Source organism: Pteropus medius, unplaced genomic scaffold (genome assembly GCF_902729225.1).
Source record: "Pteropus medius unplaced genomic scaffold, Ma_sr-lr_union100, whole genome shotgun sequence".
Taxonomy (NCBI): Eukaryota; Metazoa; Chordata; class Mammalia; order Chiroptera; family Pteropodidae; genus Pteropus; species Pteropus medius.
Window position 1 is genome coordinate 2,530,038 of NW_024354499.1, and position 25,897 is coordinate 2,555,934.

Genomic DNA, 25,897 nt, shown 5'->3' on the forward strand with positions numbered 1-25,897 from the left:
ATGACTATTGTCTCAAGAAAGGTAGACCAAAGGTAAAAACGTGACCACTGCAACTGGCAATGGGGAAGTCACTGGAGATCATGCAAGACCAGTTTCAGAGAAGGGACAGAATAAAGGTGAGAATGGAATTGGACTTGCAAAGAATATAAGTTAACTATGTACAGCTAACAAGTACAGATTACTCTTTCCGAACAGTTTGTTTTTAAGAGAGGAGCAGCACTAAAAGAAAGAATTTTTAGTATGGGAAAGAATTAAGCACTGGACAGTGGAAGAAGGGGTCAGGAGAAGATAACAGGAGAGGCTGAAGATAATTGATGGAACAAAGTCCTGTAGACAGAAGAGGTGGGGACTCGGGGCACTGTTAAAGGGTCTGGTCTTAGAAAGACATTTCCTTCCTATAATAAGAATGGATATGCATATTGGTTTAAGGGTAGGAAAAGGGGGAATTTGAGTGAGTTCAGATTTACCACTCTGTTTTTGGTAGAGAGAAAAATCATCTTCAAGTGTAAATGAATGAGAAAGAAGTTTGGTGAGAGAAATAAAAGGCTTAGAACAACTGCTTTGGATATAACAGACTAGGGAGGTACTGAGGCACAAAAGCAGTCTCTAGAGTTCCAAGTCCTCCAATCACAGAAAGTGATTTCAGGGCTCATGTTTTAGAGGACTCTCATTCCCTCTGCTTTTCAGTCTTATTATCAACTCTTCTGTAACTTGTTTCCATTTACACAGTCCTGGAAGTAGGAAGAACTAGAAAGAAGTTCTTTGAAACCAAAATGGAGCAGAAGGTCATGGCCTCCAAATGCCCACAAGGAAGAACAGAAGACTAATCTTTGTTTAACTTTTTGAAAGAGAATTAGCAATGTTGCCTCGAGCTTGTCTCACCCCAAGAATAATACTAGAGAACCTAGAAGAAAAAAAAAAGCATATGGTAGAGCCGAGAGGTGGTCAAGAGCTATTAGAAGACCCCAAATGGGTCATTAACATCTGCATATGGCATCTTAGAACAGTTTGCCAATATATTTGCTGGTGAATTCAAGCTCAAATTCCTGATCATTTTGTCTTCTGCAAAGATCCTGAGATGTATCTATGCAGAAAAGCTCACCTCTTCGAAGGGAGATTACTACTTTTAACGACTTGATGATGCAGCAACATCTCAGATTTTAGAGTATAACATCACTGGTTTATAACTGATGGAGAAGACCTGTTTGAATGGCTGTGAAATGTAGAAAAAATCAAGAGAAAATCTTCCTGCAAATTGAGACTGACTTGCATTTACAGTACAGTGGCATCAGTTCTCAGCAGCGACAGGCCAGAGGATGATGGCCCAGCTTTCCCTGGTTTTAGTTAAACAACCAGGCCCATGCTTATCGAACAGATTGGACGTAAAGGTATGGGATGGAACCCATATGGGAGGCACCTGAGTTACCACCTGTTTGTTCAGAAAAGGCAGGATGTGGAAAAGATACTTTGATGCCCTTGGCTATAACTAGCATTTGGAGTATTAGTATAAAAGTCTACATGGTGAGTATAAGTCAAAACTTAAGTTTTAGCAGGGAGGAGAATGTTCAGTGAAACTATAGATCAGAACAGTTTATATCACATGATTTAAACAGTGAAAAGTCTAAAGAGATTGTGTTGTCATTTTAAACTTTATTTTTAAATTAACATTAAACATGACAAACATGTTATTAAAAGACCTACTTTATTAAATAGATATTTAAAGTGGTTTACAGTTAGCTTGTTAACTTTCATATTTAACTGCTTGAGGTACTGAAAAACTTTTCACAAACACGCACAAAAGCTACCATTTCATAATCAAACCTTCAACCAAGATCCTATAGATTGCAAATTTCAAGTTTATCTGGGGTCTCAGTTAATGATGCTTGTAGCACAGAGCAGTATTCCATCTCTCTAGCTTCAAGATTCCTACAGCAGGAAAATTCCTACTTAAGCATCTTAAGGCCTTCTAAGGAGGAATCAAGTCCTAAGTACATCTCTAAAAACCTTTATACTTATGCACAAGAAAACAAAGAAGATAGCATTCTAAATAGCATATCAATAATATCGCTCACCTCAAAATGGTAAAAATGAATATTGCATATAACTAGTTTCCCTGTACATCATTTCCTCAGGCCATCCTTCTTAGCAATGTCAGCACGATACCTGCAAATTCCTGATTTTCATCATGCTTGCATTTGTGTATAAGTTTTCAAACAGGAATATTAACCTGTTTTGACCCTTCATTCAAATATTCAATGTTTTTGGATTTTATGACTCAGCACTATTGCTGCCAACTTCTAGAATCACACTATGGTTCCAAAGACCCTTTCAAACAAATGTCAGGTTCTTCTTAATTTAAAGATGAAGAAAAGCAGTTCCGAGGCCTGGAACTAGTTTATCATTCCCAAAGTTGCTTTGTAAAAGTCTTCTGCCTTACTATCCTTCCCCCTTTTTTCTCTATAACTCTAAATTTCCTTTACAACTCTTTTCAAGGAGTTATTCACAGTCAAACAAAAACTATCAAGTCCAGTGCAGGAGGAAAAGAAGTGCTCTGAGATCTGGGTTGGCCCTGGAGTTTTGTTAAAGGTCAAGTTATCTAGGGTCCTAGTGGGTTTCTGCTACTTAAGAAGCCCCTGACAGTCTCCTGCCTACACTCACATTTACTCTCCCTTTCCTAAGTCTTACTCATTAGTTAATCCTGTACTTACAGAATAGATCTTTAAAGTCATTTAGAATCTGATTGTAGAACAGTGTGGTGAAACGTTAATATACATATGAACCTAGGGATTCTGTTTAAAAACAGATTCTAATCCAGTGGCTCTGACATAGAGTCTGGGATGCTCCTGAGCAATGCTACTGAAAATGTGGTCCATAAACATTTGCTGCTTAGTAAGCTGTTACTAGACTACAAGAAAATATAGAGCTTGTTCCAGAAAATAAATCAATCAAGTCGCTAAGTTGACTTCTTTTCCTAGTGAAGCTTTAACTGTGAGAGAAGTAGTTCATTGATTTACATTGTGGCACAAGATCCTTTGAGTAGAACCCATACATTTATATAGACAACTGATTTCTGATAAGGGTGCCTAGACAATTCAGTGGAGAAAAGAATAGTCTTTTCAAAAAATGATGTGGGGACAACTGGAAATCTACAGGCAAAAGAATGAAGTTGGATCCCTACCTGACAACATATACAAAAATTAACTCGAAATGGACCAAAAATCTAAAAACGCCTCAAAGAAAACATGTGCAAATATTTCATGATGTTGGATGCTCAACACCATTAATCATTAAGAAAATGCAAATCAAAACCATAATGAGATGGCTACAATCAAAATGCAGATCAAAACCACTAGGATGGCTATAATGAAAAATGGAAACAATAAAAAATATCAACAAAGATAAGAGATTGGAACCTTCATACATTGATGTTAGGAATGTAAAATAGTACAGCTTCTATGAAAGAGTTTGGAATTTTCTCAAAAAGCAGAGTTGCCACATGACTTAGCAATTTAAACTATGAATATACTCAAGAGAAATGAAACATTATGTCCACAAAAACTTGTACATAAATGTCCATTGCAGCATTATTCATAATAGCCAAAAAGTGGCAACAATCTGAATGTCCCTCAGGATTAAAATATGTGGTATACCCATACAAAGGAATTTTATGCAACCATGAAAATGAATAAAGTACTGAAACAAATGACCACATAGGTAAACCTTGAAAACATTATGCTAAGTGAAAGAAGTTAGGCACATGAAGCCACATATTGTATGAGCCCATTTATAAGAAATGTCCAGAATAGGCAACAGAAAGTAGATTAATGGCTGCCAGAGACTGGGGCATGGGGGAATGGGGAGTGACTGCTAAGAGGTTTCCTTTTGGGGTGATGGAAAAAAATATTCTGGAATTAGATAAATGGTGAAGGGTGAATGATTTTGTGAATATACTAAAAATCACTTAATTACATTTAAAAGGGTGAATTTTGCCTCAATTTACAAAGAAAAGTAATATGACAAGCTGGGGAGAAAAATAAAACAAACACAAGGGAAAAAGAAAGCAAGATCCTTTCTTTGAGTAGCACTGATCTAGAGCAACCAGGGAGTCCATATCTGAAGCCCTGCTACAGCCTTTTGACAAGCAATTTTCTTAGAAAAATGTCATTTCCTTGGGCCATCAGCCCATCTGCAGACAGCCATCATCACTGTTGATCAGCTCTTCCTTACATCCAGCTGGAAATTTCTACTTCCTGATTATAGATTGTCCTCTTCAGAGCAAAAAGAACAATCTAGAGTATTTTTTCACTTTCTAAACAATTGAAATATTTTTATTTAGACTCTAAGTTTTTTCTTCTCTAGGTTAAACATATCCACTTTCTTTGATACAGTTTTTAGTCACATCACCATTTTGACTGCTCCTACATTTAAATGCTTTGCTTTGTCTATATCCTTTTTAAAAGAATGGCCCCAGGATATGAATGAAATGCTCCAGGCCTGGTCTGACTCATGCAGAGTAGACCAGCACTATTACCTTCTAATAATTCTATTAATGTAACTAAAAATTACATTCTTTTTTCTTTTGACAGCCATATCATACTATAAATTCATATCAAGTTACTTGACCACTAAGATACTTAAATTTCCACTCACGCTGTTTTTAATCTCTGCCTTCCAGAACTGTGCTTACAAATCTGATTAAAATAAAATAAAAATCTAAGTATATGACCTTACCTTGTTATTTCATCTCATCAGAATCAGTCCATTGCTGATTTTGTAAGGATTATTTTAGATCCTGCTTCTATTATCCATTGTAGTTGTTATATCTTCCACTTTTATATTAGGTACATAATTGATAAGTGTGTCTTCTATTTCTTTATTTGTTTCATGTAAAATAACACAAAGCTAATGGTAAACTATAGTGCTTTTTTCTTAGATAGTTTCCTCCAGATTAATACAAATAGTAGCAGTTACACTTAGCATCCAACCTAGACTCTCCATCTTGCTCACAGATCTTTGATGAGTGTCCTTGCTCAAACGACACAATCCACAGACACTGGGTATTACTGTACTTCCCTGAGCTCCCAGTCCAAAAACCTCTCCAAAAAAGGACATGATGTTAATATGACATGGCCTGTTCTTACTCAACCTGAAGGCACTTTGATTCTTGCTCATTCATCCAAGTGACTATAAAACAGCTTAAAATTTAATTTAGTTTTTACAAATAAATTATATATTTATTTGTAACATTCAAAGAGCAAGAAATAGTAGACAATTATTTTCTACTTCATTCCTCATTCCCTGTAGGGAACACTGCTCCTCTCTCTCCTTCCCTCCCTCTTTCTCACCCTCTCATGGTTTTTTTTCTTTTTTTTTTTTAAGGAAAAGTCAAATAATATGTATTATGTACATGTACATAATTCTTACAATCTCTGAGAGAGGTAGGGCTGGGGTTACGGCCTCTATTTGACAGAAGTCTGAATCTAGGGTAGTTAAAAACATCACATAGGACTTTGATTAAAAATAGCAGGAATTTTTTAAAAAAACTAAGTTGAATACATGCTCTTATCTCTGCTCCCTTCTAAAACCTTACTAAATGATGTAAAGTATTTGTTTTATGCCTTTTAGGCATAAACTGAAGAATTCTGCTTCCTGGAAGATGGAGTACATATACTTTCCCCAACTTCTCCAGCTAGGTACAACTAAATACTTTGAACATTATAAGTAAAACAAACATAAGAAGAGTCTGAAATGTGGGTAGAAGAAAGCAGACTGGCTAGGAGTTTTGAGACTCAAGGAATGACATGGTGGTGAGTTGCCTGAGTTTTCTTTTTGTTTCCTGTATCTCAGGCAGGAAACTACAGAAGCCGGGAAGCTGAAACACCAATCAGAACAGACAACAAAGCCCCAACAAAAGTCTGCTCTCTCTAGCCAAACCCAGGATCATGGCAACCTAGTAAGACAGAAACTTGTAGATACTAACCCTTCTACATCAGTCGAAAACCACAGAAGAAAACTGCAGCCCCTCCCCCAGCCACATCATCAAAGGCCAAGTGGGGAACCTAGACTTCCATTCTCATAAGGTTATAACAAATCACCCCAAACCACCCACCGAGGTGGGTAATGTTAGAGAAGACTGAGTAGGGAGTCAGGACCTTCATCTCTGTAAGTGGTAAAGAGGTGCTCTTTCTTCTCTCCACTGGGATGGGGTCAGAGGAGGACAAGTGGAAAGTTAGGACTTTCATAACCACCAAACCCTAACAAGGTCATTTCTCACCCCTATGGTATCAGTGGACACCACATGACAAGCAATAATAAGGCAATCCTACCTTCTCAACAAGGAAGTATCAGTAGAAGCCTATTGGAGAACTGGACCTTCCACCCCATTCTCAGTAGTAATAAGGAGCACTCCTAGGGTGTCAAAAGAGGCCAGTGGGAAACCTGAACTTCTATCCCTACCTAGTAGTAACGAGGGGACATCGCCCATACCCTCATTGATCCTCTGCCAGAGCAGAAACCAGTTCAAATAGAAGAACTAGGAAGATCTTAAAACTAAATTAAAAAAAAAAAAATCAGTAGATGCCAATACTGAGATGACAGGGATGATACAATTATCAAGCTATGGTTTTAAAGCAGTTACGATATAAAAATGCTTAAACCAGCAATTACAAACATGCTTGAAGCAAATGAACAAACAGAAGGCCTCAGCAAAGAAATAGGAAGTTTCATCTAAGAAACAGAAAACCCAAAGAACCAAATGTTAAGTTTAGAACTGAAAAATAAAATAACCAAAGCAAAAAACTTGGTCAATAGGCTAACAGCAGAATGGGAGGAACAGAGAAAAGAATCAGTGAACTGAAAGATAAAACAATAGCAATTACCCAGTATGAACAAAAGATAGCAAATAGATTAAATAAATAAATAAGCAAGCAAGCAAGTAAGCATGGGTCCATACTGCTTTAAATAAATATTTGAGTAAATAAATAAATGGAGAAGAGAAAATCTCTTGCAGAAGAATTTCAAATAATTTATGTAGGAACTCTACATAAATCTCTACTCCTTAAGTTGGGCTGTGCATAATGACTTTCTTTAAAAGGATACAGTAGAGAAAGGGAGAAAAAGAGTAACTTTACAGTGAAATCTGAAAAACACTACCTTGCCAGGTGATCAAAGTTCAGTATCCACAGGGCAAATCATGATTATACTATGTACACATGATGTAATTAAAATGGCATTTTTAGCTCTGTTGTTTTCCTCCGAAATGAAAACCCAGTCTAATCATGAGAAAAACATCAGACAAATTCCAATAGAGGGCATCCTACAAAATACTTGCCCACTATACCCCAAAACTGTCGGAGTTATCAAAATCAAGGAAAGTGTGAGAAAGTGTCACACCCAAGAAGAGATAAAAGAAACATGAAAATTAACTACGATATGGTATTGTGGATGGGATCCTGAACAAAAAAAGATGTCAGATAAAAACAAAGGAAATGTGAGTAAACTATGGACATTGGTTAATAATAATGTATCAATACTGGATCATTAATTGTGGCAAATGTACCATACTAACATTGTGGCAAATGTACCATACTAACATAACATAATAGGGAAACTAGGTATGGTGTATATGGAACTCTCTGTACTATCATCTCAATTCTCCTGTAAATCTAAAACTTCTAAAGAATAAAGTATTAAAAAATAAAAAACAAAGAACAGAGCCTCAGGAACTGCGTGACTATAATAAAAGATCTAACATTTGTGCAATCAGAGTTTCCAGAAGGAAAACAAAGAAGGGAGGGAGTGAAAAAGTACTTGAAGACATAGTGCTGAAAACTTTCCAAAGTTTGCAGGAAAACATAAACCTACGAACTCAAACAGTTGAGCAAATCCCAAACAGGATAAACTCAAAAAAATCTACACCAACATATATCTTAACCAAACTTCTGAAAATAAAAACAAAGAAAAATATAGAAAACAGAGAAAAATGACATGTTACCTACTTGAGAGAAAACTATTTGAATAACAGTCAATATCTCATCAGAAACCACAGAGGCCAGAAAAAAAGTGGCACATTTTTAAGCGATGAAAAAAAAAAAAGAATTGTTGATTTAGAATCCTATGCCCAGCAAAAATATCCCTTAGGAATAAAGGGGAAATCAAGACATTCTCAGATGAAAGGAAACTAATGGAATTTGTCACCAGTAGGTCTATCCTAAAAGAATGGCTGAAGAACATGCTCTAAACAAAAAGGAAATGATAATAGAAGGAAATCTTGGCATGTCAGGAAGGAAGAACACAGTAAGAAAAAATATGGGTAAATACAACAGACTTTCACCTACTGCATGTTCAAATTAAGTTTTACAGTAGAAGCAAAAATTATAGCACTGACTGATATATCCTTAAATGTATATAGAAGAAATATTTAAGATAATTATAAATGGGGAGGGTAAAGAAGGAAAAAGTGGATAAGGTTTCTATACTTGGATTGGTAAAATAACACCACCAATAAATTATACACGCACACTATATATATTATATTAATTAGAATAACTACTTAAAAGTTATAAAAATAAATGGCCAACAAGCATATAAAAACATGCTCAATATCACTAAGCATCAGGGAAATGCAAACCAAAACTACAATGAAATATCACCTCATACCTGTTACGATGGCCACTATTAGGAAAAAATAAAATAAAATATAAAATAGCAAGTGCTGGTGAGGATGTGGAGATATTGGAACTTTCATGCACTGTCGGTAGGGATGTAAAATGGTACAGCCTCTGTGGAAAACAATATGGAGGTTCCTCAGAAAATTAAACACAGAATTACCATATTATCCAGCAATCCCCCTAGCTGGTATATATCCTAAAGAAATAAAAACAGGATCTCAGAGATATTTGCATACCCATGTCCACTACAAGAGGTAGTTCAAGCCAAGAAGGAGGAGCAACTACCAATGGATGAATGGTTAAAGAAAATATGGTATATACACGAAATGGACTATGACTTAATCTTAAGAAAGAATCTTGTCATAGTCTCCAACATAGATGAACCTTGAGGATACTCTAAGTTAAATAAGGCAGTAATAAAAGGACAAATACTGTATGATTCTACTTATATGAGGTATGTAAAATAGCCAAACTCATCAAAGCAGAGAGTATAATGGTGGTTGCCAGGAGCTAAAGGAAAGGGAACATGAGGAGTTGCTATTTGGCAGGTATAAAGTTTCAGTTATTCTAGATGAGTAAGTTATAGAGACTTGCTGTAAAACACTATGCCTGTAGTTAACAACCCTGTACACTTAAAAATGGTTAAGATGGTAAATTTTAAGTTATGAATTTCTGACAATAAAAAATTATTCTTAAAAGTTAGAGTAAAATTAAAATGAAATAAAAATTTAAATATTGACTTAGAAATATAAAAAGAAATCTTCATAATAGAAATAACTGCTTAGTTGAGGATCTATGAAACATATCCAAATGGGCTAAAAACTATGCCCACACAAAAACCTGCACACAGATGTTTATGGTTGCTTTATTCATAATTGCTAAATCTTGGAAGCAACCAAGATATTCTTCAGTAGATGAATGGATAAACTGTGATATATCCATTCAAAAAAATATCATTCAGCTCTAAAAAGAAATGAGCTATCAAGCCATGAAAAGATATAGAAGAACCTTAAATGCATATTATTAAGTGAAAAAAGCCAATCTGAAAGGCTACATACTGAATGATTCCAACTATATGACATTCTGAAAAAGACAAAACTATGGAAACGGTAAAAAAATATCAGTGGTTGCAAAGAGTTGGGGGAGGGAGGATACATAGGCAGAGCGCAGGGGAAGTTTAAGGCAGTGAAATGATTTCTCCTAATACCACAACGATTTGTCAAAACTACATTTGTCAGAATACTACATTTGTCAAAACTCACGGAATGTATAATACCAAAGTGAATCCTAATGTAAACTATGGACTCTAGATGATAAGGATGCATCGATGAAGCTTCACTGATTATAACAAACACACCACTCTGGGGCAAGATGTTGACAGTAGACAGGCTGGGCATGTGGGAGGCCTGGAGTATATGGGGACCCTCTGTACTTTCTGCTCAATTTTGCTGTGAACCTAAAACTTCTCTGAAAAATAAAGTCAATTTTTTAAAAAATCATACAAAGAGATATACTCAAAAACACTACAGATAAAATGAAATTCTTTAAAAAGTTCAAGTAACCACAAGAAAACAGAAAAAGGAAAACAGGTATGAAAAACAGTGAGAACAAAAAGAAAACATAAAATAAAACAGGACATTTTAAGGCCTAACTTATTAGGCCTAACAAATAACTGCATTAAATGTAAATAATCTAAATATAGCAATTACAAGACACTGGCAGAGTGTATTTAAAGACACGATCCATCTACATACTGCCTTTAAGAACTCACTCCAAAATAAGGCCATAAAGGCAGGTCGAAAGTAAAAGGATAGAAAAACATACACCATGCAAATTTGGATCCCCGCAAAAACAGGAGTGGCTGTATTAATATCAGGTAAAGTATACTTAAGAACAAAGAAAATTACCAGAGACAGAGAAGGATACTATGTAAAAATAAAAAGGTCAATCCACCAAGAACAGGTAACAATCTTAAATTTATATGCACAAAATAACAGAGGCGTAAAACATGTGAAGCAGAAACTGAGAGAACTGAAAGAGACAAACTGCAATTGTATTTGGAGATTTCAACACTTCCTCTCAACAACTGATAGAACTAGACAAAAATCAGCAAGGTTATAGAAGAAAACACACAATAAACAAACACTTTACCTAAAAACAGAATACACATTCTTTTCAAGTACCCACAAAAGATATATCAAGATGGGCCATAAAACAAACCTTAATTAATTTAACAGTGAAATTACATGAAATGTGTTCTCCAACTAGAATGGAATCAAAGTAAAAACTAATAACTGAAAGATAACAAAATATTGACAAACAATTGCAAATGAAATAACCTACTTCCAGATAATCCGTGGATCAAGAGGAAGTCTCAAAGGAAATTAAAAAATACATTATAATTGAATAAAAAATAAAAATAAACATATCAAAATAAAGCAGTGCCAAGAAGGAAATTTACAGCACTAAATATATATAATAAAAAAGAGGAAAAGTCTCAAATCAATAATCTAAACTTCCACCTCAAGTACCTAGGGAAAGGAGAGCAAAATAAACCCAAAGGAAGCAGATAGAAAGAAATAATAAGCATAAGAACAGAAATCGATGAAGTTGAAAATAGAAAAATAGAGAAAAATCAATGAAACAAAGAGATGGTTCTTTGAAAATGATGATAAAACTGGCAAATGTCTAGTACCACTGACATAGCAAAAAGAGAGAAGATACAAATTACCAGTATCAGATATAAACCAGGACTATACCACAAACCTTGTACAGATCAAAGGATAATAAGAGAATTGCTAATATAGAGTTATTAACTAACTCTACATGAATAAATTTGACAAAGAAATGGACCAATTCCTCAAAAATACAAACGATCACAACTCAATATGAAATAATCTGAATAGCCTAATTATTAAGAAAACTGAATCAGTAATTTAATAACTCTCAAAAAAGAAATCCCCAAGCTCAGATGGTTTCACTGAAGAATTCCCTGAAATGCTTAAAGAATGAACACCTATTCTACAAAATCTCTTGCAGAAAACAGAAGAGGAGGGAACACTTCCCAGTCTATTATGAAGCCAGGATTACTTTGCTACCTAAACCAGAAAAAGGAAGTTAAAAAAAACTATAGACCATTATCTCTCATGACCATAGATGTGAAAATCTTTAATAAAATATTACAAACAGAATTTAGCAATATATAAAAATAATTATAGACCATGACCAAGTGAGAATTATTGCTGGGATGCAAACCTGGTTTATTATTTGAAAAGCAGTCAATATGATCCACCCCATTAAGGCTAAAAAAAAGAAAATTACGCAATCATTTCAATCAGTGCAAAAAAATTAAAATGTCAAAAAAGAGGAGTCAATAAATCTAACAAAAAGAGAGGCAAAACGAATGCTGAGGAAATTCCAAGATAAGACTGTAAATTAGGTCTAGAGGGCAACCAACCCAGATTCCATCGTGTCAGAAAACTGGGATTTCTTCAAGAAGATAAAATAGAATACTAAATGTGCTTAAGAGTATTAAAATAATGATTTATACAACTTGGGAAGAGTTTGGGATTAAATTGCTAAAAAGTACACAGAATACTAAAACAAAACAAAAGCAAAATAAAACAAACAAAAAGAACAGACAATTATTAATTCCAGTGAAAAGAGAGTTATGTAGGAAAGAATCTCCTCATAGTCTATGAGGAGATTCAGCAGAAATAATGTTTGCTTATATAATAATGTAAAAACTAATACTAATCTAACTAATATACTGCCAAAACTTACTATTTTAGAAGAATGGGAGATGAGAATAATGCTAGTATTGCAAGGGGAGTACATACAGGGGATGAAAGAGCTAAATTTTTACTTTGCATAGTGTAACATGCCTAAAATGGAAAAAAATCAAGAATTAGCATTATCAGCATCTTATTTAGAAATATATCAAATGTATCAACTAAAAGTGGTTGCTTTGGGACGTTGAAAAGGCATAGGAGGAACCTCCCTCTAGGAATAGCTTGATGTTTTCTGTAATAAGCTTAGTTCGCTCATTTGAGTATTTAAGATTTGAAAAAACATAAACTAATTTAAAAATAAAACAAAACTCTCACAGTTAATACATGGCTGGGCCAGAACTTTAACCCATGTAATTTAATTCCTAATCAGGTCCATTAATTTGTGAGCTCCTATGGGGCCTGTGTCTTAGTTTCTCTACTCTAACACCTGCCTAGCACAAAGTAAACCCTTAAACATGTTTCTAAATGAGTGGGAGAAAATTTAAGAGTGGAATTACCTTCCTAACATCAGAAAATTAATAAAAAAGGCATTCCAAGCAGAGGAAACAGCAGAAGCAAAGACGGGAAACGGAGCATGAGAGCTCAGCAAGGAAGGGGCAAAAGGTGGGAGGAAGAGTAATAGGAAGCATCCAGAACCTTCACTGGGTGGATGAAGGGAAGTAGGGTGAGCACAGTCGTTTAGAGCTGTGTGGCAGGAGAGTGAGAGGGCACTGGTGCTTTATGGACAGATCCATGTGGCCCTGACTGTATGTACAAGAGCAGTCAGTTCTCTCAATATGCTCCTTTCTCCTCAACTCTCCTACTGAGGATGACCAAGGCAGACTTAGGTTTTGGGTTTTTTTTTCTTTCGCAATGATGATAACTCTTATTTCCACCAACAGTTCCTTCTCAAACATTTTCAGCTTTTAGAATCCAAAGTAGTACAGTACCAGGTTCTCCAAAATTCTGAGTTCTTCTTTCAGTAGGTCTGCTATAGTACAACTAGTTACTCTAAGTGGCCATAGAAAGGGCAAACCTGCAGAGGTAGGCAGCAGCAAGCAAAGCCTAGAGGAATCCCTACAATGCCACCTTCACCCATTTTTGGACCCCTTTCTGCTCTTTACGAAAGCATTAAAATCCAGGACACAAAGAAATCATCACTTCTTGATTAACGCAGGTACTCTGCCATTACCATTATTCATATATTCATTTCATCCAAAGTTTATTAAAGTATTTACTAGAAGTTAAGCAGCGTGCTGAAATAGTTTCTGATTTCAAACAACTTATTTTCTGATAGCAGACTTATAAAATAACAAGACAGGCATAAACAAAAGTACTGTGGAAACATGATTAAGAGACTATTTAAAATTTTTTATGTATAATGTCAGGGATGAAAGAGACAACTCTAACACACACACATGTACCCATAGCTCTGTTTCGATCATAATTGTTTCTCTTCTAAATCCACTCATTAATTTCGAGACATCATATTATTTCATCCATAAATATTTTAGCATATATCTTTAAAAGACAGGGACTCCTTTAAATAAAACATGAATCTGAATCTTGAAAACCGAGTAACTTTTTTAAGACGTGAGGTATAATTAACATAATAAAATGCACAGATCTTAAGATGTTCAATGAGTTCTCACAATTGTGTAGTACTGGATAACCAGTATCCAAAACAAGATACAGAACATTTCTATGGCCCAGAAATCTCCTACATGCCCCTTTCTAGTCAATTTCCCATACCAAGATAACTACTTCCTGATTTCTATTACCAAAGATAATAGAAATCCTATTCTTGGACTTTTATAAACAGAATCAGAGTATATATGAGTAAGAAGTTTCTAGGTCAAAAAAAGGGAAAAGCATTCCAGGTGCAAAAAAGTACATGTACAAAATAAAAACGTGTGGAAAGTTATGTTCACAGGATGCTGAAGAACTCAAGAGGGCTGGAAACTGGGACTGGTAACTGATAGAAGACAAGGCTAGGAGAAGAAACTCGTTGGGAAGCTAGGGAGGGTTTCCGGATTGAACTCCACAGTTAATTCTAGGAATCGAGTTGTTTAATAAACTATTCCCAATGCTCCACACTATTTCTCTGACATAAAAAGCAGTCAGTTCTCTCAATATACTCCTTTCTCCTCAACCCTCCTGCTGAGGATGACCAAGGCAGAAGCAGTGTCCTATATGGCTGTTTACTTCCATTTTGTGCAGAGGCCACTCTGCCATCTCAGGGAACAAGCCCCGCTTGGTTTTCTTATGAGAGGGCACAGTCTCTCCCCCTACCCATTTTAAATAAGCAGTCTTGAGTCTGAGGGGCAGCCTTACCATTATCTGGATTTCTCTTTTGCACACCTGGAGATCATGTTCATTGTTGACAAACATGCGTTTCAAGGCACATTTCATTCCATTGCTTGTCCTCACGAGAAACACGATAGCAAATCCACCTGTGAGAGAAACAAACACATAAGCTCTTTTGAGTCACATTCAAAAAGTCAGTCAGATTACTATAGTGGCTACAGGTTGCTGCTGTCACTTTTGATGGTACTGATGCCATTGCCATCTAGTCTTCATACTGCCTGGCTTCGAAGGCATTCTGAGATTCTCGGAACCCAGAAGTATTACTTGGGCAGTTGGGCTGCAGGAATTGAAGAAATTGTTCCTATCTATCTCAGGAAAAAGGAACAGTAATTATCTTCCAAAGAACAGAGGACTAGTCAGAAGAAAGAAGGAAAAAACAACTAAATTCCAAACACTGTCCTAGGCATTTTAAGCTCTTGTTTAATTCTAACTACTATCCTGTGAGGCCGGGTGTTATTATTCCCTTTAAGGCAATAATTACTAGCTGAGGCAGTCTTAAATGTTTTGAATTTGTTACACCTTAGCATTCCACAAATCCTTAGAACTCCTAACCTTGACCTCACTCCCCAAACACTGTTATGAGGTGTTCGATGAAACTGTTAATAGGGATTATAGATAGGTCAGGTGCTGCAAAGCTGTCAAAGTTGAAGACCTTGAGATAAGCAGCAGTTATACTGGACACTTAGTCCATCTGCCTGCTCATACAACCTCATAATTTAGCTTAAATTATCCTGTGCACTGACCTTGTGTAGCAAAAAAAAAAAATCACTGAGTTATTCTTTGCACAGAGGTGATCACTAATTGGATGGAGCTGAACAGAGGAAAGGCATCAGTACAGGAACTTGAATTGAGGTTACAAGGTTATGGTATAGTATTGGGACTAGCAGCCACATGCAAAACTGATAAAGAGCAATAAGTAGTGATTATAGAGACCTCAGGCCTGACGGATGACTTGAGTCCCGACTGCCACTCTTGTTCTTCTGAGGCCCAGTGGCACTTCAGTCAGTATCTGGCTGCTGATGAATGTCATATCTTTACAATAATTATTCCTTTTCAAGTCAGCTTGTTTTTGTTCCTTACAGCCAAAGAGAGCTTTAATCATAAAGCATTGTTACATTTTCATTAAATACACACATAATTCTGTATTAAAAATTTTTAATGGGCTCAAATATTCCAATGTATATTTTGATAATGATTTATCAGAGACTGCATGTTTGTATATTTCCTATCATTATGATCTTCTTCAGTATTCAGATATACACTGAAATTTACCATATAATCTTTAATTTTAACTGTCATTTTCTTGTAATATTTTCAAGTACTTTCAAGTACACTTATACTGCTCAATTGTCAATTGTAATTCTAGAATTCTGAGTATTTAAAAAAATTTTTTTAACGGGGGCAGGAAGAGAGGGAGGTGGGAGGTAGATGGGGTAAAAGGGGTAAAATATGTGGTGACATTAAATAATTAAAAACAAATAAATAAATTTTTTAAAAAGAAAAATAAATTTGGACATATGAAAAAAATTTTTTTAAACCCTAGAACACACTCACAAAGGTCTTATCACCAAAAAAAATAAGAAACAAACAAAAAAAACCTCTCGATTCTAAGGTGCACATTTTTTACATTTTAATTTTTAAGATGTCTGAAATTTTCTTGTAATAAATATATATATTTAATGAAGTACTATTTGTCTTTTTTCACCCTATATGCTATTAAATTCATGATGTGTCTTATAATCAAGTTGGACTGGGGAAAATGATAGAATAAATTATAAAATTTCTATGCATAGTCATAACTGTTTCATGAACACAGTGGGTATTCATTTCATAGGTATTTTGAATTTCATAAGAAATCAGAACTACAGACTTTGCACCAGCAGGGCTTCTAGAGAGCAGTCCAAGCATTTTGCTTATGGATGGAGAAATCTAGTGAGGCTCAGGACTCTCATGGCTAGCTACAGGCAGAACTTGGAACAGTGTCACTCTCCTGATTGACCAAAAAATGTTCTTCCCACTTCATCTATCTTAGAGAAAACTGTGCAATCCCCCTGACAGTGCTGACAGTGTCACAGAACAAAGGTTGGGAGAACAAAAGTTAGGAATGGCTACTTCTTTCAGTTCTGTGAGGCATGACACTTCTAAAGGACAGGCTATCCTTTCAGAATTTGGTTGGTGATGCAGCAATTTGAGATAACTGCCACCAGATGGGAGCAGTATTGTTTTCTTCACCAGGTAGCAAGAAGACCTTTCCAACCAGAACTGAAGAAATGAGTCAGATGCCTACCACACGATCTAGGCAAGCACAACTAGCTGAGAAGAGCCAATCCAGATTCTCAAAGCCTGCGCCGATCATATATCTAAAAGCCAATCTATACACCACTATGCCTAACACAGACGGAACCATGTTATCAAGCATCTATGCACATACAAGGGCTTATTTGCAGGTGAAGAACATTTAAATCAGGGTTCCTTGGCCATGATATCAAAATCAAAGCCTGACAGAATTTGTCAATTTAAAAGAGTTGGCCACTATCACTACGTAGTTGACTAAATGGAGATGTAAATTATTAGAGTAGAAAGTAGAGGGGAGATAGCACCACTCAAGATGCTTCTCCAGCACAGGTTCCCATGTGAATCTAGGTAATAAGAGTCTCAGCCACAGCTAAACAGGGTTCAGGCTATTACAGAACAAGGCAGTTATGACTGTCAATAGAGATGCTCATTTCAGACTGAGTTGCATCCCAAGATCTTGATTAGAAGAAAAAGCTGAGCTGTGGATGGTTTGAAGAGGTAAGAAAAGCTAACATTCAGTAGAGCCTGCTCCAGTCTCTCTGCCTACTGGCATTTTTTGAAATGCTAAAATAGTCTTCATGATTTTATTGGAATGCAGTTTTTGGACAATCCATGAATTTACTGAATCACGAAGGGAAAGGATCTGATATATTATGTGAGGTAAGCAAGTGAAATAGGCAAGATAATTGTGGCACATACACATTTTTGTTTATTAAATATGTAGGAATACATTTTTACTTCCACAAAGAAACATGTTTTCTCCCACTTTCCCTAAAATACAAAGCACTCTTGGTTGATGATGTTGATAGGTTCTACTATGAGTTTAGAGATTTTGTCTGTTTGGTTCCCCTACTGTCATGACCTAGAATAGTGCCTAACACGTCAAGGGCACTTGAAAATGAATTAAATTCCCTCTTAATGTTATAGAATAGAAAAAGCTACAGAGAGTAGTGAAGACTGTGAGAAATTAAAGCATATGGCTCATGTAAAGGAATAGCTACTACACAACTCCAGGTATTTGTTGCCATGTAGGAACATAGACCCAGTTCTGTCAGATCTGCTAATTTCTAAAGATAAATTAGAAACCCAAAACTTCATGTGGCATCTCCAGATTTAAACACTGGCAACAAGTCACATTTTAAATTAACACTGGACAGGTTGACATCGGACAGGCTGAAGAAAACAACACATTTGAGAGGCTTTAGGTATCTTTGAGCATACAGTTTTCTACCTGTGATCTAATCTAACCCCAACATTTACTGACAGCCAGAGAGGGAGAACTGACATAGCCAATGTTACAAAAAGTTAAAAGATGACTTGCAAATAAAATTTATATATAGATTAACTCATATATTGGTTATCACAGTTCTTATCTTTCTTCACTGAAGAGGAAATTATGGAATACTTCCTCCCACCTCCAACCAGCATTTGTATATGACTTTATGCTTTTTTAAAGGCATTTTGAAATAAATGATTTCATTTCCATTTTCACAATAACTGAATGAGGTAGGTGAACTACTATTGTCCCCATCTTCCCAAAAGGAAAGAGATGTAGAGAGATTAAGGTCTTTTCATAACAACACATAGAGCTAGTTAGTGGTTGAGCTCAGACCAGATGTCTCATCTTTTAAAATCAACTTTATATATAATACAATGTACCCTTTTAAGTGTACAGTTTGATGCATTTTCACAACTGTATACACTCTTGTAACCATCACCACAATCAATCCATCACTGCGAATCTCATGCCTCTTTGTAGGCATCTCCCTCCTCCTTCTCGATATAAATTTTTCTTGCTCTAGAATAAATGGAATCACAAAGTATATACATACTCCTGTGTCTAGCTTCTTTCATTCAGCATACTATTTCTGAGATTAATCTTCATTGTTATATGTACCAGTAGTTTGGTTTTTTAAAATTGCAGACTAGTACTCCATTGTATAGATTCTCCACAATTAGTTTATCCATTTGCTTGTTGGAGGATATATGAATTGTTTCTAGCTTTTGCCTATTATTATAAAATGTTCATACAGAAGTCCTTTTTCTGTGGACATAGGTATTTATTTCTCTTGGGTAAAAACTTAGGAATGATAGTCTGGGTCTTACGGTTAAGTGTGTATCAGCTTTATAAGAAACTGTAGTTCTCTACAGTGGTTATACCATTTCAGATTCTCAATAGCCACATATGAGAGTTCTGGTTGTTCCACATCCTCACCAACATTTGGTATTGTTGGTATTTTTATTTTAGCCATTCTAGTTGGGTGTGTAGGGATATTTCATTGTGGTTTTAATTTGCATTCCCCTATAGATCCTTCCTCATTTAAACTACTAGGATTAGCTGCTTCCCATCACTTTCATAATGAAAGGCTTAATAAGGATCCTGAAGTCACCGATGAAATTACTGTGATACCTTGAACTTCTACCTCTCAAGCAAAGATGACAGAATGCCTAAGTCTCTCATTCAAGAAGGCAAGTGAGAATTTGTAATATACAGAGTAGGGGATTATATAATCTCTAAATCTCTTTCAATTCTGATGTCAATAAGAGATCATGGTCATCAACATCATTATCATAACTAAAACTTTTTCAACAAAACCTTCTCAGGAGCCTGATCATGCTATTTGACATCAGCAACAGGAATTTTGAAGAACCAAGTGTAGTACCTCTCCTAGCTTGGGCTCAAATACTGAATCATGCCAAATTGTACCAGACCCCAGGGGCTATGCCAGATGAATCAAGACACCAGTGACTTCCTTCCATGTAGCAAGGATAAGTGAGGAATGGGGGAGGTAAGGTGAGTAGGAAGGGAAGAAAAACACCAAACTGATGATCTCAGTAGTGATGTGCAAAGAGCAGGGAAACAGCTGAGCAGATGATGAGAACAATTAGCTCAGTGGTCCCCAACCTTTTTGGCACCAGGGACCGGTGCTCCTATGAGAAGCTAATGCCTGATGATCTGAGGTGAAGCTGGGCAGTGATGCTAGTGCTGGGGAGCGGCTGCAAATACTGATGAAGCTTCACGGGCTAGCCTGTCATTCACCTTCTGCTGTGCAGCCAAGTTTCTAACAGGCCACAGACCAGTACCCATCCGCGGCCTGGGGGTTGGGGACTCTTAGATTAGACCATGAGACATAGAAGCCCATCATGGTGCTAAGGCAGGGTTTCTGGTTTGCTGCCAAAGAGGTTTTGCTGGATATTTTAAGATGGGGCCTAGATTCCAGGCACTAAAATCTGCTACCGCTTATTTCCCCACAGGTTGAAGGAAACTTCATTTGCTAACATCAGTCCCGTCTACACTTTTAGAAATGGCTTCTACTTGTCTGAGACAAAAAAAGACACAAACCAAAGGCGCCAGAGGATACTAAAAGAAAACCTCACCCAGACCCACATTTTGCACCTATTTTCCACTTTTCCACCTTACAAACTTCGGTTCTTTTAAAGTAAGGTTTAACCTAATGAATGTTTACTTAATGCAGTTTCCCTTTGAATGACCTGAGGGTAAAATAAAATAGCATTCTGGGGCTTTTCTAAATAATCAGATAGAGAACACAGTTAAAGTGGAATTTTTCTGGAAGATGTAAAAGAAAAAGGCAATACCGGACAAGTTACTGGATCTTTTTGGCCTCCATTTCCTCAACTGTAGGAATTAAGACTAAATTAGTGGTTTTAAAACTTGGTTCCTCAGAGCCCTAGGATTATAGGAGGTATTTCAACAGCCCCATTAGGAAAAAAATGAATCCATTTAAGGCAGAGCTCTCACACACCTTCCTTTAGCTGTTTAATATTAATTCTGAACAAGATGCTAGGGGTAAAAAAAAAGGGTCCAACTCTGCTTCATAGGAGAATAAAAAAGTACCCAAAGAATATTCTGTAGCTATGTAAGAGTAGTTTATAAAGAAAAAAAGGACTACACCACTGCAAGTCATGCATATCAGTCTTACCTGATATGTCTCCTGCAGATATAAATGGGTACAGGCTGTGCCACCACATCCACTTCACACTGAGATCATGCAGCATTCCCTTAAGTCCAAGAGGTTAGGTTCAAACTCTGGCTCTGGCAAGCCACGACCTTCCTGAGGCCATGTCCTCTCACAGTAAAGGGCAGCTGAGATCTACCTCACAGTTTTGCAGAGCATTACATGATAAGTAAGGCACCTTAGCGCATAAGAGATATGTGATGAACATAGGTGTTCCCTCCTTATCTCCCCCACCCACTAAAAAAAGTCCTTTGTTTTTGTATGATACCTGACTTATAAAGTTCTAAATCCGAAATATCTTCTTCAGATCAAGGGCACAAACCCAAATGCCTATAGGGCCAGACAGATCATCTAAAACAGCAGTCCCCAACATTTTTGGCACCAGGACCGGGTGCTCCTATGAGAATCTAATGCCTGATGATCTGAGGTGGAGCGGAGGCGGTGAAGCTAGTGCTGGGGAGCAGTTGTAAAAACACAGGAAGCTTCACTCACTCTCCCACCACTAACCTCCTGCTGTGCAGCCCAGTTCCTAACGGGTACCAGTACCAGCACCAGTCTGTGGTCCTGGGGTTGGGGACCCCTGAGGGAAACAGTCCAGATATAACAGAATGTATACAAGAATTCTGATGACACAGACTCACTGTCAGGGAGATTGTGAGAACAGTGGAGACTAAACCAGAAAGTGCATGCCCCAGCTCATTTCTCAACTTCAGTCATGGAGGAATGTGAGCTGAAGGTTGCCAAATTTTTCAATTTTCAAGAGAAGTTGGATTTTTAGGTAAAAATCTTCTGATTTTTAAATCCAGGTAACAATCTTTAAAAATTTTCTTAAACCATGTGCAAGTTAAGGAAAATCTATTTGTAGGCTAGGACTATACTAGGCAGCCCTGTCGCAATCTTTATGGGACCCTTGTGAAGTAGCAGGGCATGTATTACAATCTCCAATTGACCGGCTAGGAAACTGAGAAAAGCCTAAGTGGCCTCCCGTGTACTGCCACTTACTGCCAGGGCTAGAATCCAGGTGTGCCAATTCCTGGCCCTCACCTTGGCCCACTCTCTCTTGTTGCTGTCCCCTCCCTGTGTCAGCAGCACACGGTGCAGGAACACCTCCACTATAAGGGAAGGAGAGGCAAGGGAGGTTGACTAAAGCTTAGACTCTCTAGTTGACCAGGTGGAAGAGTCCTCTGTACAGCGAGAACCTGAGAGCACAGTCTGCAGTGTCTGTGAGCTCCCACAGGGAGTAATGACCAAGAGGCTTATAAACATCCACCTACAATTTATTCACATTGTAGACAACTTTGCCAAAAGTTTCCGAAGGAACAAAAATTTTCAAAACTGTAGAACAGATGGCAAGGAGCAAAGCAAAGATTTCACAGGAGAAAAGGTCAATCTGAAGCATTTGTCAATAGTGACTCCAGTGGGGACTTGGGTTTGTTTTTTAACATCAATCTCTCCTCATTTGCCTCAAATTAAAAATCATCATGTACCAGCTCCTTCTGGGGAACATGTCAAAGCAGTATCTTCCCCAGGCAGAAAGAACACCCAGATGGGGGATGACTTGAGGCATTCAATTTCCATTCCCCTAATCAGGAGCTGTGGGTACAAGTCAAAGACTAGCAAACTCTGCAGTGGTAAAGAAACATCAATGGAACTCAATCAAGGCTATAGCCCATGTGGAACGTGGGGCAGCTAGAACTGGTTCTTCCTTTCCAGGACTGCAAAACTGGGGAGCATCTCCAGCTCAGAGGGTTTGGCAAGAATCTCCAAAAATAAATTTTCCAGGGAAGATAGATACCTGCCTGCCTGGAACAAAAGGTTAAGACTTTTAAGAAATCAAGTTGGCTCGCACACACCAGAGTCTTGTGGATTACAAAGGCTTAAGAATTATTGTGGATAGAACCAAAGTATATTGGCCTGGCCTGTTGACAACTAAAAACTACTGAAAGAGGGCCTTTTCCTGAGCTACCTGGCCCACCTTCGCTGTCCTGTTATGTTACCATAGGGTTAATCATCTGGTGAATGTAGAGAGAAATGGTGAGAGACATCAGTAGGGCCATATTCTTTGTTCACTGAAATCCACTGAGCAGCTTTCCCATGTTAGACTAAGCCATTTTCTATATTAGGTTGATCTTTTGACAATGTAAATTGGATATAATTCACCTGTTTGAAACTCTTCAGTGGCTTCTTGCCCTTCTCAGAATAAAACTCCAAATGCTTACTATGGCCTTTATGTGATAGGACATGATCTCTCTTTCCAATGTCATTCAAACACCACAGTCTTCTATTGCTCACTTTGTTCCAGCCACAGCTGACTCCTTTCCTCCTTGATATTGTTTATATTCCACCCTTCCTAAGGATTTCTCCTTAGGACTGGGGCATACATCTCCCTTTGCCCCAGTCACTTATTCTTGGCCTATTCCTTCAGATTTCAGGTTAAATGTTAATGCCTTAGAAGAGCCTTCCCTGATTGCCCCCAACCCTCACCCTCTACTTCTGATGAGGTTATGTCTCTTGTTATACACAGCACCCTCTATTTTTCCTTTGGGGTATATCAGGAATATAATTAAATACTCAGGTGGGCAATTCGTGGTTTGATGCCTTCTTTTCCTGAACGCTGTAAACTGTATAAGGACAAGGACAACGACTGACTCACTGTGGCCTGTCACCCAGCATAATACCTACTACATAAAAGGTACTCAAATGTTTGAAACACAATGTGTTTGCCTTGTACCGTAAAATATTTTTTTTAATCCCAAAAACAAAACAAAAAAATATGACACAGTTTCAGGTTTTCAGAAGGTTAGAATCTAGTTTGGGATAGTAAGGACACATTTTGAGAGAAGGCCTCTCGGTGATAAGGTGGTCAACCCTTCCTGAGAAAAACCCTGAGCGTTCAGTCTGGCACAGCTGAGAGCTGTTTGAGACTGGAGCCCACTGAACTGTGTCCTGGGGCAATATGCTCAAGGCGCAGCTTTATGGAGAGCTTTACAGAAATCTCTGTGCTATTACAGAGCGACACTTGTTCTACATGCGATCTCTTCTTTTAAAAATAACACTTGAGCTGGAAATGGAAACACTTCAGTTGAGAAGAAAAAAATCAAACAGCCCATGCTCAACCCTGCATCATTGCTCATCTGAAGGAATGGAGAGTCCCTTGGGCAAGAATTCTCAGTCCCCTAAGCCACTGGTGCCAGCAATCTTCTAATAAGTGGTGTGCACACAAACAGAGCAACTGAGGTCAGCCAGAGGGCGTGGCATCCATGCCCAGATTTATCAGTTCCCCACTGAAGACACCTGAGCTCCACCAAGACATAATGTGTGTTACTGGTCCACATTCTCCGAAAGAGAACTAAAGTTTTAACAAAGCCAAAGACTAGCTAACATTCTCTCAGCTCCCAACTGTTAATTCCAGAGCATTCCACTTTAACTTCATGCTTCAAAGCTTACTTTTCTGCACTTATTGCTTCTGTAGTAAGATCAAGTTAACTAGCTCTGTTCCAGAAAGAGCATCCTGTTCCAAAAGAGCATTTACTAGTGTGGTAATTGAGCTTAGCAGCCAGGTTAAAAGCTGTGTCTTCTGTTCTACTGAGATATGCTCTGACATCAAAGGTACATAATATAAAAATTTTCAACTGTGTAGGTTTCATTAGAACTGGTCTCCAGGCAAACTTCTTTATCCAGGTCATTCTAATCTATCTCAGCCCTCCTAATTAGGTGAGAGGAGATGAGTTCTCATCCTGGAAAGCAGGATGACATTTTCTCAGCTCCCAACTGTTAATTCCAGAGCATTTCAATTTAACTTCGTGCTAGATTAACGCCCTTCCTCTGAGGTTCAGGATATGACTGCGCTACCCATAACCTTCATCCGCCAGCTCCAGGTCATGGTCCCTCACCCAGTACTTGTGCAACAGGTCACAGTCGTCTCCTCATCCCAACTCCCACCATTGCCCAAGTTGATTTACTGAGTCTTAGCAATTCTATCCCCTAAACCTCTCCAGAATCCAGCCCCTCTAGTCCATCCCTGAAGCTCCCTCACACTGTCTTCTTTTCTAACCAGAAGAACTAAAATAGAGTCCTAACATTCCATGCCTTGGATCTCATTCTCTTCTAAAATCCCTATCTTATAACTTCTCTTAAAATCATTCATTAGTTCCCTAACGCCAGAATAAAGACCAAATTCCTTAACAACACAGTATATAAGAACCTTTAAATTTTCTCCCACTTTGTTATGAAAAATTTCAAACACACAGTAAAGTTGAAAAGATCATACTGAAAACATCCATATACCCACCATCTAGAGTTTACAATTGTTGACATTTGCCATACTTGTTTTATCACACACTTATCATCCATCAATGCAAACATCAATTCATCTTATTTCCAAGTAAGTTACAGACCTCAGTGCACTTTACTCTAAATACTTTAGCATGCATTATCTTTAACTAGTATTCAGAGTTCATGGTTCTTTGGAGTGATAGAGTAAAAATAAAGAGTATTTATAGTGAAATGTACAAATCTTAAGTGTATTATTGAATGTGTTTTGATAAATATATACTCATATAACCCAAGCCACTATCAAGATACAAAGCCTTTCCATCACACAGAAAGTTCCCTCATGCTCCTTTCCAAACAATCCCACCTCCTATTTCCACTAGAAGCAACCATTATTTTGATTTTTTTCATTTATTACTAGTTTTTCCAGCTTTAGAACTTCATATAAATGGAATATAGTATGTGCTTTTTTGTGTAAGGATCTTTTAATCATAATAGTTTACATTGTTGAGTGTACAGAGTGGTTTTATTGCTGGCTAGTATTTTA

The 25,897-nt window shown here is 37.2% G+C and overlaps 1 protein-coding gene across 21 annotated transcripts in view; it reads right to left on the reverse strand.

Moving 5' to 3' along the window:
- The window catches only part of AAK1 (AP2 associated kinase 1), a 146,919-nt gene that overhangs the window by 66,495 nt on the left and 54,527 nt on the right, over window positions 1-25,897 (reverse strand). For 20 of the 21 annotated variants that reach the window (XM_039852569.1, XM_039852573.1, XM_039852570.1 and 17 more), the window contains exon 3: window positions 14,774-14,892. In XM_039852569.1, coding sequence (XP_039708503.1) covers window positions 14,774-14,892 — 119 coding nt within the window. Of the gene's footprint in view, window positions 1-4,731; window positions 4,830-14,773; window positions 14,893-25,897 lie in introns of those variants that run through there. The other variant, XM_039852581.1, reaches the window with a different exon arrangement.